The following is a 16,249-nucleotide window of genomic DNA, read 5'->3' on the forward strand; positions in this document are numbered from 1 at the left end:
GCGCTAGCCAACTGCGCCACCACCCCATGTTTGAACATACCTAAATGGATTATATTAAACTAATTATACTACTGCGGAATATACAGAAACCTAATATACAAGAAGGATTTATTCATAACGGCATGCTTGGCACTAAGGCAACATGATTTTAGAAAACGTATTTTTCACTTTAAGTGAAACATATTTCTAATTTAATCTGAAGTTATTTTGGGCCAGGTTTGGATGAACCAGACCCCGTCTTAATTGTTTTTATGTCCCGTTCGTTCTATTCTGATTGGGGTGTAAACAAATCAAACTCGACCTTTCCTCGATTCCTATATGATGAGCTCAAGATAAATTTAGCTCCAGCTGAGACGAGCTCGAGCTGATTTATTATTATTATTATTATTATTATTATTATTATTATTATTATAATGTATATTATGCTATAAATATACCAAAATATGAAATTTTAATTTATTGTTAGTAGTGTGGCACCTTAGTAGGTGTCCAGCTGCCAAGTTAGTTGTAAATTAGTTACAACCTTCTCGCTCATATCCTCTATTTAACACAGATCTCTCTCATTTTTCGTTTGTGAGAGAAACATCAATGCAGAAATACTTTTTATTCTTGTTAACTCTACAATGGAGATGTCTTGTCGGAATTCCCAGCATGGTATCAGAGCCTTCTCTTGAAGGTCTCTAATCCTACTTCTGTTGGATATACTTTGTTCGTTCTGATTGTATCAATAATTGCAATTGCAACTAAAGCTGAGGTACAAACTACTGTAAACGATAGTGCGAATGATGTCTACATTCAACAGGGACTAGAGCGTACAGTATGGATCGAAGACTTTGCAGCTTCAAAGCTTTGATCATCTAGGTATGATACATGTTTCCTCACCTCTTGATGACAAAACTTTTCTTGCTTGGAGTAGATCTGTTCGATGTGTGCTTGGTGCGAACTTGAAGTTGGGTTTTATTATTGTTACATGTACAAGACCTACTAGAGATCCTGATTTGGTAGAGCAATGGACACGAGTGAATGGTTGTTCTACCAAATCATATGGTCGCGTCATGGTTGTTCAATGTCATGACTAAAAACTTACCAAATGCCTTCATTTATGCTAAATCTGCGAGAACGTTATGGATCAATTTGAATGAATGATATGCTGAAGGTAATGGACCACTATTATACCTACTAGAACTATTGATTGCTTCTATTACTCAGGGAGATCTAACTATTGGGGATTATTTCACAAAAATCCAATACTTTGGGATGAACTAGTGCCAGTTGAGATCATTCCCAGAGTGTACCTGTGGTTATGCATGCACCTGTGGTCTTGCAAAATTCATAACAAATATAATTTAGCAGAGACAACTTATGCAGTTCCTAATGGCCGGGCTGAATAAATGTGGTCTCAAGTGTGAGAATTGTGATAAACCTCAACATGATAGGAGAACATGCTTCAAGTTGCACGAGGGCGCCAGAGTGGTATAAGGAGCTAATATATCAACGAAAGAAAATTGGTTCCGGCAACAAGGCATTTGTTGTACAAAGGACAGAGGTTAAGAATCAGAAGGATGACAGAGCCTTAGTTTCTAATGTTGTGATGGAGCTTATGAGGTGCTACAAAGGATACCAAATGATGCTATTCAAGTGAACTATGCAGGTAAGTATGCAGGTATGAACTCTACATTCTCCAGAATAAGTATTTAGGTAAAGACATCTGGATAATAGACTCTAGAGGAATGAGTTATATGCGCGCAGAAGTGCTAAATCCTTTCACGCCCTAAACACCTACTGCAAAGCTACTTCTACATTGCTACCTGGTGGTACCACCAAACAACTCAGACAATCTGGCCCTGTCAACTTGTTTGGAAAATTAAGCTTGAAATACACTCTTTATGTTCTTACTTTCCACGCTAATTTGATCTCTATTAGTAAAACATCTGCAACATCTAACATTCACTTTATTTTTTTTTTCCATCTCATTGCATATTATAGGACCAATTGACTAAAGGCATTGTAGCAAGAGCAAAGAAGTCAAAGCATCTTTACATATTGGACAAAGATTCCTTCAGGCCAACTTTTATTGGTCGCTTTCTATCCTCTAATTCTAAATTTGTTTCTCAAGTTGTAGAACCAAATTTTCTGTTGTGGCATAAGAGAACGGGTCATCTGTCTCATAAAGTGCTTGAACATGTGCCTATTAGAAACTCTGGAATAAAATGTAAAGAAGTATGCACTATCTGTTCACTTGCTAAACAACATCGTCTACCCTTTCCACAAAGCAATTTCTCCTGTGTTAAACCTTGCGATTTCATTTATTTAGACATTTGGAGGTCTTATCATCAATCCTCATTGTCTTGTCACTTGGACTTATTTGATGAGGCATAAGAGTCAAACACCTACGTTTTCAAAGATCTTTCTTGAGAGTGTAAAAAATTAGTTCAATTGTTTAGTTAAGAAAGTTCGTACTGACAAGGTCAGAGTTCTTGTGGAATTACTGGCACATTATTTAACTCGTCGGAATTTAACCATAAAAAATATTCTCCATATACTCCTCAAAAAAATGGGTTACTGGAGAGGCTCTTAAAAAAAGCTAAATCCGTGATATTTCGAGCTCATTATATTCTACAAAATTCTGGGGTGAGGCCTTACTTCCTACCACCTATCTGTTGAATCTATATCCTTGGGTATTGTCTTTATCAGAAAGGTTTTAAGATCTATGAATTAGATACTAGACACATCCTTGTCTCACGATATGTTTTGCATGAGAATTTCCTCCCTTTTCAGTCTACTACCAATCCATCAAGCTCCACTCATACACCATTACCTATTATTCCTGTTACATTGGAAAGCTATGATCCCTACATCGATTCAACCAGCAGTGACTATGGACCACTCATTGACAGATTCCCGCACTCATTGACTATTTTTCGACCAAGCTATGATCCCTACATCGATTCAACCAGCCGTCATAGATGAGGGTGTTTGGCAATGGCCTCCTTTCACTGATTTTGAATGCCTAGAGATCTTACACACATTGCCCACATCCATGGAGGCGAGGATTGTATCATTTGGCGATTTCAAAGCGGGAAACCTTCGACACAGGCCCTTATCCGATTATTTGATCCACCAAGGTCGAAAGTAGGATGGGCTTCACTGCTTTCGGGCTCCTGTAAGATCCCACGTCACACGTTTATCTTATGGATGGCAATTTTGGGCAAACTGCCAACAATTTCTCACCTAGGCGATTGTGTTTTGTGTGATGTGGGTGCGACGGAGACCCACAGTCACCTTTTCTTTCAATGCCAATTTAGCAGATGATGTCTTTCTGAGGTTCGCAGATTGGTGCATTTTTCATGGCCCAACAGAGATTGGACGACTGATATCGAATGGGCATCACGAAAATGGAGGGGAAAACACATTGTTAATCTTGCTTACCGAGCTTTACTAGCCTCATGTGTTTATCACATCTGGAGAGCAAGGAACTTGAGGAGATTTGAGCATGAAGAGAGGACTCCCGCCACGTTGGCCATCTTGATTGTGGAAGATGTCAAACAAGCATCCTTAGTATTAACCTAGCCACGTCTGTTAGTACATGTGCCTTATTTAGATTATGGCGTATCCCTTGGCCTGTCGAGGGAGAAACCAACTAAAAAACTTTTTTGTACTATTATGTGTTCTTTTTTATTAATGAAAATTACGTTTACCCAAAAAAAAAGAGTCTTCCTCATGGATTTAGAACAAAAATCAATGAATTAGATTTTATATTTTATTATTGTTGGCTTATGAACAAGGTATTGGAACCATAACCCATCCACTTATATTAACCTGGTAGGCCTAAAAATAAGCTCAATCCAGCAGGATGACTCAACAGATAACAAAGATGATATATCATTCGTACTTCTGACATCATGAGACAGATCATATCCAAAGATCTCCTACGAACTCCTCATGGATTGATAAAAGCATACCTGGTAGCAATAAGTAAAACGGGATCCTCGGAATTCAATTTGATTAGCATGGCTCATTCAAACAGTCATAACTTCTCCAAGATAAGTTCAAATCGTAATTCATTTTTTTTATTTACTTAACTTGCATAGCTTTCTAATGGTATATAACAAGTTGCAACCACTTTCGAGATTCACTCTCCATTGGCCTATAAATAGAGACTACTGTGCAACCATAATGGTAACTAACATCATTTCCTTTCACTCTAATTTTCTCTCAATTTTCAACAAGTTTCTTGCACCTTTTTGTACTCCATACACACACTTGAACTTATATTTCAACATTTTATTAATTGAATTCGATTATTTCACCGTTTTTCTAATGTTATTTTAAGTTTTCCAATTATTTTATTAGTAAACAATTACTGAAGCGCTAATCCTGTTTTACATTTTAATCTTTATTTGACCTTAGGATTTCATTGAAAAACCCTTCGACTATTGAGGTGTTCTTGGACCCTGGTGTGTATTATTGGTGTCGACTATTGAAAATTTGATAAAGACGTGAGAAATGACCAACTCAAACCACAAGGTAATAATGGTTCTTTTTAGGGAAACACTCTTCCTCGCTGCAGTAAGTTCTGCAATTCCACCTTCAGAATAGTTACCGGGGGACCTCAATCCCCCTGCTCCCACTCTTGACCCTACAGCCCTACATGCTATTGCCAACCTATTGTTCTATGAGCAGCTCCACCAGTTCATTATGAAGACCATCAACTAACCATCCACAGCCCCTTTGCCAGTGGAGCAAAAAAATCTTCCCAACAGGAAAAACTCGGCACTCAAATAGATTAAAGAACTGATGGGCCGACTTTTGTTGTACTCCAGTAGGACGGACTTACACTAGTTGATCCCCCCAGCAAGGAAGGGGTCAACTACGAATGTTGTTCACATAAGAAGTAAGTGGCGGAACTCAGCCAACAAGTAAAGAAAGAGGTCCACCTACTAGAGCGCAGTATTCCATTCAACGCAAACATCATGGCAAAAGAGCTCTCTGTTCACTTCATGGCGCCTTCACACCTACCTGCTTACAATAGCACCACGGACCTTGCTAAGCACATTTATGAGTGAAAGGAACAGGATGACCCCGAAAATTAGAGAAAGTAGCGTAAGTGAAAAATAAATCAAATTTAAAATCGAATAAGGGGGTGTTCCCCTTGATTTTTCCTGGTGTTTGGTACTTGAAACATACACAAAACCGTTTATGCGGTTATGGCTAGAAACCAAAAGGAGGTGCATGCAACATAAAATCCGATTTATATCTTTTCGATTACCTTTTAAATGACGACGTGCATTGTTCATTTTTCAACATAGATTCCCTCTCCGTTCATGTAGGGATCAACATAGATTCCCTATCCACTGCTAGATGGATGGTGATCTTGCAACGAAAATTATTTTTGTCGGAAGAAACTAATCTGAATTCAACTATCAAATTAGTGAATCAGATTATCTTGGTTCTCTCTTTAAACTAGTGGAAGAAGAACTCAACGGAGAGTTGTTGTGAGGGAGAGAAAATCGAGAGTTGAGAGAGAGAGAAACACAATGGCAAATGGTTACACTTAATGACTTGGGTCGATCTTGAGGAAACCTATTCGTCCTTAGTCATGGCCAAATCCATTCGGATAGCGCTTGTCATAGTTGCATGGTATGACTATGAAATATGACAGATGGATGAGAAAACAGTTTTTCTTAAAGAGTTTGTTAAGGAAGAGATCTATATAGATCGGCCAAAGGGTTTCACATTTGTTCGAAAAGAGCAGAAGGTCTGTCATCTCCAAAGGTCTATATATGGTCTCAATAAACTTTTCGAAGCTAGAATATCTGCTTTTTTTATGAAGCCATACAGAGTTATGATTTCATCAAGAAGAATTTGACCCTTATGCATACAAGAATGTCAGTGGGACCTTAATTGCATTCCTCGTGCTTTAAGTGGATGATATCTTGCTCACTAGGAATGATGTCAAGATGTTATGTGATACTAAAGCATGGCTGTCCACACAATTCTCCATGAAGAATTTGGTGAACCTTCCTACATCCTAGACATCAAGATTATCCGGGATAGATCTAAAAGGATGTTAGGAATGACCCAAACCTTGTATGTTTCAAATGAAAATATTTAAATGAGGATTCATTCCTATGAGGCATGGGATTAAGCTATCCAAGAAGCAGTCTCCTAAAACTGATTGGGAGCTTAGAAAAATATTTGATATGTCCTATGCCAACATACAGTATTTATGCAATGCACAAAGCCCATTGTTGCCTTCCCTTGAGCGTAACGTCGGTGAGGCACTCTGGACTATGGTCAAGACCATTGTTAAGTACCTAAGAAGGACTAAAGATATGTTCTTGATTTACGGTGGTAGAGAGTTGATTTTAGAATTTATCGAATTTATATCTTTTGCACTCCAATTAATTTAGACGGTAATGAAATGCGTGCAAGCATTATGTATCCACGATCATGACCATCTCAAATTTGCAAGCCTCAAGTGTTGCTACTCTAATTGTATCCATACCTTGGATACCCACCACCGTTTGAGTTCATGCTAATAGATCTCAAATCCTAGCATCTAAACTTCTCAAAGGATTAGATGCCTACCACAATCTAATTGTGAATATTTTGTGTAAAATTCCATCTTCATTCTATTAATTAGTACAAGATGGAAATCTAATATATGAAAAACATAAAACCCCAAGCAATGTTTGATTGATAGAAGAGACATCGGGAGGGCCCCAAAACTTTTTTCTTCTAAATGCTTGGCTGGCCACATCCACCCTATATATATATATAGGGGTGGGGTCCTTTATCTAGAAAGATTAATGTGTCGTGGAGTTTGAATCAAAATTCTACCTCAATTCAAACTCCTTTACTTAACCATTAAGCATTTGTATTTTCTCCATGATTAACTCTCCATCTTTTTCTCTTTAATTATTTAATTACAAAGGTAATTTCTTGTCCTATAAAGTTATCAGGGGATTGGTCCGTGGAAAAATTAAATACAACTTAATCTTCCCAATGAAATTCTAAATTCCATCAATTAATGTCCCACAAAAACTAATTAAGAAAAATTATAATTGATCACATTAATTAATTTTATTTTATTTTTCTTTTGAGCTCGTCTAATCAAATTAGACATGTACCAATTTAACTCAATTAAATATCTCTATATTATTGATTTAATAACATTATACTAATTAAGCTCATGAATAACTAACTACTATAGTTAATTAATATTTTATACCATTTAATTCAACCTTGAATTAAATAGTTATTTGACTGAAATAATCCAATTAATTTAATCATTAAATTAGTCGAGATCTAACATATGTGCTTCTCCAACTAAGCATATGAACCCTTAAAGTTTCTTCTTTTTTTCTTCCCATGCTAAATGGCCACAAGAATATAGGCTTCCCTAGAGGGATGAGGTGGTCGCCCACCTCAAACCCCACCAAGCAGCAATGGAGGGCACAGAAAGCTGATTTTCATCTTTGTCAGTGCCTTAATTGGACTCATCAAGGAGAATTTTAATTTTTCCATAAACGGATTCCGGACATTAACCACCCGCTAATCAGGACAAAGGAACAATATGGCCCTTATAGTATTCTAATTTGAATTGTCTTAGGCTGATTAATATCATACTTTGTACCAGGCCACCCCATAAATCGCGAACTAGTCCAACAAAATGAAATGAATTACTGAGCCGGGTTAATTGGCGCTTTTCATTCCCCTGGAGAGGACCTTTTCTGCTAACAAATCTTTGCCATTCTGTTCAAACAGTGAACAGATTCCAAGCCCTTGTCCACACGAACAGCAAGGACAAAACCGCGGTCACCAGTTTAAATATAGGAACTGAATATGTTGCCTGTGAGACGATGCAAACTGGACTTGCTTTATTGGCAAAAGCTGAGGAATTGAACCAGTAATTTGCTCGACAAAGTCTATGCATACAAGTTCACCAAATTTCATATATTATTGATAACAGAAACCACGTCAAGCGTAGAAGAATACCCCATACCAAAATTTAACTAGATGACGATTTAATCCTGGATATTGCATAAATCAAGAACTGAATTCAACCCAACAGAGTACTATGACAATGTACATCTTACAGATTTGCTTTGGTATTACAATTCAAGAAACAGGCACGGAAATACAGCATAGGCCTCATAATATTAAGATACATGCATGTGCAGCATATGCTATCATCAAAAAGAGAGGAAAAGAAGAAAACGGAAAGAAAGAAATTGAATAGATCAGAGGAAAAAAATTGCTCTCTTCAACACTGTAATCAGAACAAGTCAACATCTAATCCTAAGGAGAAATTATGTTATCATATCATTAGCGAAGCAGATCTAGGTAAAAGAAAATGCCTCTGAATTCACGAGCTACCAAATTCCTTACCTACTGACTTGCAGTCGCAGATATGGCTTATAACTTTACAGGCAGCTATCTTCAGCCTGGATCATAGCATTTCTAACCATCTTCGGAGTACAATATATTCATTGTTCCCACTAACTACTGAAAAACAGGCACAATGTCATAGAGTATCTATAAAGGTCATAGACAGAGAAAAGGTCAATCAGCTATACCTCAAAGTTGAAGACACCTGCAATCTGTTGAATTTTGACCATACCGTTCCATATCACAGCTTCACTGAACCATTGACGTATATATATGACTTAGTTTTGGAGAACAAACGCTTTGTTTTGACTGGCTAAAAACTTCAAACCATGTGCTATGGCACAAACTGCCAAGCATCTCATCATCACTGAGTTGGTAATCACTAGTTAAAGAACAGAGCGTCAATCAGTATTGATAGCAAGATTGCGGCAACTCAATGCAATAATCTGCAATTGTATACATGAACATGACATGCGATGACAATGAAAATTACTAGTCTTTTTTTCATGGACCATGATTTCATAGTTAACCAATATACTTCTAGCTCAATTAATGACTTAATTTCTAGCATAAAACATATTTGAAAAGCATAGGATTAGTTTCAGGAAAGAATGCCCCCGACCCTAGAGGCCCTCGGGCCATGTACCCAGTAAATATAGTTCATTCCTATTTCCTTAAGCTAACAAAGTTTCTTCCTTAAACTTATGTCTTAAACAGCGTCTGCTGGCTCTGGCACAAGATCTTAAATTAATTTCCGCTTAAGTATCATATAGCATCAGTCTTCTTACTTAGTAAAGCTAAGGTAAGAAGGAATGCATCAACTCCAACCACTAGTTCACAAAGCCCCATAATATACAGATTTTCTAGGCTGCTCATCTATGATTCATATATGATTACAATCCCATCTCTCAACTTCTATTTGAGTAAGAAAGTACTTATCATACACCTTCAGCCTTTAGATGGCCAAATGCATTCTAATAATTAACATCGAATTTCAACAGCAGTGGATTTTTTAGCAGGATGGAAGACATATGTTTGGAGTCACACTACATGTAACTTGGTTGCCATTTTATAAATGCTATCAAGTTGTATGCATTAAAGTTCTCAAACATGACGTGAATATGTAAAGTTATTTCATGGGCGTGATACCAATTCCATTTGGTTAAGGCAGAAATCGCATATGCTTCATACTGATGTCTTTTGATTACCAGTAAGGGTAGGAATATCGAGTTCGCTTGCGCCTAGAGGAAGAAAATCTAATAAATACATCATTCTTTTTCCCTTCTCGCTTTCTTCTCATCAAACACATGCAAGGTAGCATGCACCAAATTCAAAAGAAAAAAACCAAAAATCGTTCCATTGACCTTTCAATGGTAGGCTCAATGTTCTACAAATCGACTTAGAAAACTAGTGTTTGTGATGCATTAAACATTAACAATGTCACACCAAGTGACAAATAAGTAAGTTGAAGACAAGCAAATTATTATTTGCATAGCATGTTTGATAACAGTGGAACATATAGTGACACTAAATTTTCATTTGTCAACTCATAACCAGTATTTACTTCTAGCATTCTATCATACAGAACTCTATCGATATCCATATTCCGCACCTTTTAAAGCCACAATATTGGATGATATGACAAAAATGTCAATGATGAAGATCACAGAGGAAGGAAATTCCCAGACCTACAAAATACAAATATTTTGGATTAAACAAAATAGAAGAGAGCTAGAAAATGAAAACTAGGGCATAAAACTCGTTAAAAGTACAAATGATGGTCTTAGGAGCAGAAGTAGACACTAATAATCTTAAGGGAAAGATATCAACTGAATGCTCTTCCATTAGAAAAGATAAAGTATTAGCTAGAACATACCATCATGGCCATGAGAAAGATCTTGAAGTAACTTGAAACAAGGACTACAAGAACTATCTGTTTCCACCTGTCAAGTTACAAGATGAGTTAATTAATTTCTGGAGAGTTCTTTCTAGCAAGACAAAAACAATCAGAAAATGACAAGCTCGGGGAAGGAGGTGATACATCAATGCCGTTTTCTCAACTCAAATAATCACCCTACAACTTTGTGGCACAGGTTGTTTACCCAGTAACATCCTACATTAGTACAACTTCAATAAGTATCAATAGCAAGTTATAATGACCATGTTACCGAACTGAAGACATGAATGTTGACTAATTGGTGAGTTATCCTTGTAGCGAACGTTTTCAAGTCGAAACTTGCTGCCTTCAGCAAATCTCTCCCAATTCGAGAAATAAAAGCCACAGAATGCATGAAGCAGCTGTAAATTAACAAATTAAATGAGTTCCTTAATCACATGAACCTGTGACAGTAATAGTAGTTTATCACAAGAACTTAGTGAAACAGATGGGCAATTACATTTTCCGTCCTTTTGTGTCCTTCATTCAATTTCAATCCCTCAGGCAACCATCTTCAAGTTTAGTCCTCTTAAATGGTCCTGACTATTTGAACTCCGCTAAGTCCTAATAAAACAGTTCATGCACAACGCACATCAGCATTGAAATATTTAGTTTTGGTTTGAACTTTTTACAGTTTTGGTTCCATGAGATTTAACATTTTAAAATTTTAGTTTCTCACATAGCAATGAATGGAAATTAACAGCAAGCATTGGATCTGTCAACAAATTGAAAAACTAAGGAACAAAGTTGTTGAATGGATCTGTCAACAAATTGAAAGACTAAGGAACAAAATTGTTGAATGCTAAACCAAAGAGATTGAAGGCTGAAATTTGGAACAATGACAAAGATGACGAGCCAAAATGTAATTATCACCAAAATAAGCGCGCTTATTAAAGGACGCCTCAAAATGTGGATTGCAATGCCATTCTTATATTTTAGAATAAATAGGAAATATTTCGTCTGGTCTTAAGAAATTGTGAAGATAACCTTTACTCAATTTTGATGAAAATATATCCCATATAGGAAACGTCACCACCCACTGCCAATTCCATAATAAAAGAGCGTATGTGATGCATCCAAGCATGAAGTACCTTGAAGAAGACACAAAATATCTCAGAAAATCAGTGACTTACCCATAAAATCCAGTTGATGCCCTCAGAAACTTCCTGGTGGCTTGAAATACAACACAAAGAAAGATGAGGTTCCCCAAGATAACACCAGCCAGCATCTGTGATAACACCATCATCAAAATACATACTTATTTATAAATCGATAATCACCGTCAATGTTGAAAGAGCAAGGCTAACCATTAGAAAAAATTTGGAATCCAAACCTTTCCAAATTCCAGTAACAAAGAAGCAACGCTTGCACGGGAAGGCCATTCCTTTTCATTTGTTCTCAACACCCACATTCTGTCTAGGGTAGCTAAGGCAATATATATACTACATTGAAATGTATGTAAACATACAGAAACTTTAGATTATCATAAAAAAAATAAGTGATAATTTAGTTTAATCAACGGATACAGATATCCAACAGAAGGTAAGCCAAAACTGATTTCCACAACACGCTCTGCAAAACAGAAAATTCATTTACACATGCTGTAAGTAAACCTAAATCCACATCTGTGCAGAAACATAATCAAATTAGTGAAAATGTCAAGGAATAAAAATTGTACCTCAAAATTGACAGTCTCTTTACTGAACATATTGTAGAATAAATGTCTGTATGCTTTGGGCTTGTGCAGTATCAAATCAATTATGAGGATCTAAATAATTAAAAAGAAAAGAAAAGGGAAAAATCTTATATAAAAGATAAAGGTAGAACAATCAAATATGAGAATTGTGGATTCTAGTTTGCTTTGTTTCTATTACCATTACTTCACACTCAATGTACTCATCAGCAACAGCTTTGCAGTTTCCCTAAAATAAATTCATGGCATTAGAGAGAAGTACAATAACTGAAAACAAAGATGGAACTAGGTAAAATAAGTTGAAGAAGATGAAGAATTACGCATTTCATGAGGCGAATATTTCCTGGAGAATACTGAATGTAGAGTGTCTTCATAGGGAATCCACACTGCACGCATCGGAAGTCAGTGGTGCCTCGCTCTTTGCTAGTAGTACCACAGCTATCCATTTTTTGCATTTTTTTTTATCTCCGATTTCTCTGTGAAGGAGTTGTAACAGAGAAGATAAAAGCAGGTAAAAGGAGTTGCACCTCAATATCCATAGCAACTAAGATTTTTGCATGAGATTTATTTTCATGGTAATTTGTAAATATTATCCAAGGAAAATTACATTGACAAACCCTAAAGTTAGGTATAATTATAAAAACACCTTATCTTTTGCAAAATTACAGTACACCCCCTGATGTTCTATTAGTAACTACATGTAAACCCCGCCCCCCCCACCCACCCACCCACACACACACACGTACATACATGTAGATATCAAACTCTTTTCTCCCACAGTCAATTATAGAAATAGTGCAATTTATATTGATGTATGAAAAGACGACATAAAGTACTAAGGTTTGAGTTCCACTACAAGGTTGCATAGAAATTGACAATGCATATGAAGGACTCGTTGATTACACAAGTTAAATAAGATATATCACATCAAGCATCATAGTTAAGCAAATACCTTATGTTTATTAGCTTTATCCACTAAGTGAGAACCCAAAATGCAAATGTACGCTCATGAAAGTATCCCAAAAAGTTTTCACATAAGCCGGTACAGTCTAGATTCCTATCAAATGATTTCTTTTGAAAGTTTCATCTATCAGCAAGATCTAGCCCTTCATATGCATCAGAAGCATCTTCTGAGGCATGCGCTAGACTCCAAAATCAAGTAGGTGGAATCTACCTAGAAGATACATGGGCAGTTTACAATTTTCTTGATTCTAATCCTTCAATCTTGGCAAAACTCTAAAAGCTTCTTATAACATCAGCACCTAATGGCTTCGCTAAATCTGGGACAAGTTTTCTAGTTCCCATGAGAAATCGAGAAACTAACCTTGATTGAAATAATTTCTGCCTGTGACTCTTAGAGGAAACAATCAACAAGTGACAACAATTGAAGTCACCAAAACATTGACAGCAAACCAATCTAATAACAAGAGTTACATTAGAAATGCATGAACAAATAGTATAAAAAATTGGGAGAAATCAAAAAATCAATCATCAAAAGGAAACAAAGACCTTAAGTTTTTTTGCCCAATTATGACTGAATAACATATCAAAATGGACCAGCTTCAGAAAAGAACATATCAAAATAGACCATGTGAAGTAATAAATGTCAATGATCAAGAAGAAACACAGAAATTTTGTAACAAGGTTGATAGAGCATTTTGATTTTTATATATGCTAAACAATCTTCAGAGATTCTTTCATTTCAGAAAACACCATCACAATTCGAATTTATGGTAACATATTAAGCAATCAAATTACATGAATGAAAGCCAGCCCATGCGATTTTGATTGCATGTCCTAATGGTGACCGCTCATGGGAGCTCCTTGTCCCATTTTTACATGTAAAAGTCAGCAATTAAGGAATCACCCTAAACAATTATTATAAAAAATTAAAAGCCCCATTCTCTTCAACTAAATTCTTCTGATGATATTATTACTTGGCCAAAATTAAAACCAGTACAACGGGGGCACCCAACTCTCAATCCTCTTCATTAAGATAATCATGTTTCCAACTAATTCACATTCTCGTGAAATTCCAGCAAAAGGCAAGGCTTCATCTAGAGTTGTATTCAGTAGGTGTTCCAGTGTCGAACTCTCTGACTTACAGAACGAACTATACCTAGTCGAAATTCAACTGACAAAACATTCCAATAGTCCAAAGATACTCTCCTACTAAAATAGGGATGGATTTCAGAGCTTATCAACTTCTTCTGGTAATTGGAACAAAATTTGGAAATCACAAAAATTGACCAAATTAAGTCAGACAAAAATTCTCTTATTTTTTTTTCGTGATGCGAACATTGCGTGTAAAAAAATGCAACCATCAATCTTAATTTCTGAAGAGCAGAAAACAACAACCTGGAGAAGCCGCAAGGTGGTGAGAGCGGTGACTGATGCTGCTGAGGATGAACAAATCAGGACAGTAGCCGAGTGCGACGGCGGCCGACAGAGTACGGTGGGATTTGGGAATCCAACTGGGATGTTTGGGATTTTGGAATTCCTTTTTTCTCTCTGGTTAATGGATTTTGGAATATATTATGATTGTATTAATGGGCAACATATAAAAATTAAAAAGAGAAACGATTTTGGTGAAACGAATCAACATTGATAATACAGTAGAATCAGATAATTTTCTTGCATGTACAAGACTAGGTTGCTCCCCCGCTGTAGATTTAATTAAAGAATCACTATCTTTGGTTTTATATTTTCGCATTTTTCAAAATAAGATAAAATAATTTTTGTGTTTGTGTTTTTACATCTTATATGTATTTTTTATTTTTCAACTTTCTATATATAATATGTATATAGACTTATATATATAATATAAAACAGATATAATTTGACAATAAACAGTTATTTTTATCTCCAAGAAAAATAATATTAAACATACAATATTTATATATATACGTATTTATATAAAAAAAGATATATAAAAAAGATATGATTTGATAATTACAGTGATTTTGTCTCCCAAATCCCAACATCAAACCTATACCACTTATTTTAAAATATCTTAAATTACCTCAAAACACAAATTCAAAAATATCATCTATTTCAACACACACTTATTTATCTCTATTTTTCTTTCTCTATCCCCAAAACACAAAACAAAACACTCAAACCACAAATCCAAACACTATGAATGAGTTTCAAAGGAGGGTTCGCCCTGTTGGTGTTTCTGATGGAACAGTTTTTGAATATAGGAAAAACTCGTTTTATGTGAACATTAGGCGGACATTCAAAATGATGAGCTTGACGGGATTCTCGCTCGGACGGAGTTTGCAAGAGGTGAGATGCCGGTCAGATACCTTGGCATTCCACTAGCGGCACAGCGGCTTTCGGTCACCAACTACTCACCGCTTGTGGATCAAATTGTCAACTGCATTTCGAAGTGGACGGGCAAATCCTTATCTTATGCAGGCCGACTGGAACTTATCCGTTCAGTTATTCAGGGGGTGGAGTGCTTTTGGCTCCAAGTTTTCCCACTTCCAGCGGCGGTCATCGAGAAAATCCACCGGCTTTGCAGGAATTTTCTATAGAACTCTAGGAGGGCACCGGTCACTTGGGAGGAAATCTGTCATCCCAAGGAAGAAGGTGGACTCGGTATTCGACACATACAGTCTTGGAACGTGGCTCTCCTTGCCCGTGTATTATGGAACATCCACCGCAAGGCAGACACGTTGTGGGTGCAGTGGGTCAACGGTGTCTACCTTAGAGGTGCATCAATCTGGGACTGGCAACCGAAGAAGGGGGATTCTCTACTCCTTCAACAGCTTGCCGAAATCCGCAACAGGGTGATCACTGATTTTGGGTCTCCTAAGGCAGCGATCGAACAGATGACGAGATGGTCTACCCAAAAGGGTCTCCAAACGTCGATAGCTTATGAGTACTTCAGGCCGAAACTTGCAAGGCAGCCTTGGAAAGCAGCTATATGGAAGGCTTTTATCCCGCCGAAGTACTCATTTATCTTGTGGCTTGGCTTGCGCGGTAGACTAGCTACAAGGGACAAACTTGGATTCCTCCAAAGGAGGATTTGTGCTCACTATGCATCAACACCAAGGAATCGGCCAAGCACCTTTTCTTTGAGTGCCCGTTCAGCAACTTCGTTTGGTCACGCATCTGACACTGGCTTGGCATTAACCAGACTATGTCAACCCTTCAAAGTGCTGTCAAGTGGCTCAAGAAGGAGAAAACAGGTTCCTCCGTGCAGAACAAAGCACGACACC

General features: G+C 36.8%; 1 protein-coding gene and 1 long non-coding RNA gene across 2 annotated transcripts; one reads left to right on the plus strand and one right to left on the minus strand.

Moving 5' to 3' along the window:
• On the plus strand, nucleotides 590–1,843 carry LOC110013059. The gene is made up of 2 exons (XR_002288212.1): nucleotides 590–861; nucleotides 1,369–1,843. It is a non-coding gene; the product is annotated as an uncharacterized LOC110013059 (long non-coding RNA).
• Nucleotides 8,024–14,681, minus strand: LOC105176058 (protein arv1-like). The gene is made up of 12 exons (XM_011098733.2): nucleotides 14,382–14,681; nucleotides 12,344–12,499; nucleotides 12,205–12,252; nucleotides 12,009–12,098; nucleotides 11,857–11,902; nucleotides 11,664–11,755; nucleotides 11,464–11,558; nucleotides 10,555–10,692; nucleotides 10,271–10,337; nucleotides 10,007–10,082; nucleotides 8,583–8,776; nucleotides 8,024–8,511 (listed from the first exon to the last, which is right to left on the minus strand). Exons 2-11 carry the CDS (start codon nucleotides 12,476–12,478, stop codon nucleotides 8,673–8,675), a joined length of 891 nt encoding a protein of 296 aa, XP_011097035.1. The 5' UTR covers nucleotides 12,479–12,499; nucleotides 14,382–14,681; the 3' UTR covers nucleotides 8,024–8,511; nucleotides 8,583–8,672.

The sequence above is a fragment of the Sesamum indicum genome, linkage group LG13 (genome assembly GCF_000512975.1).
Source record: "Sesamum indicum cultivar Zhongzhi No. 13 linkage group LG13, S_indicum_v1.0, whole genome shotgun sequence".
In the NCBI taxonomy this organism is placed as follows: domain Eukaryota; kingdom Viridiplantae; phylum Streptophyta; class Magnoliopsida; order Lamiales; family Pedaliaceae; genus Sesamum; species Sesamum indicum.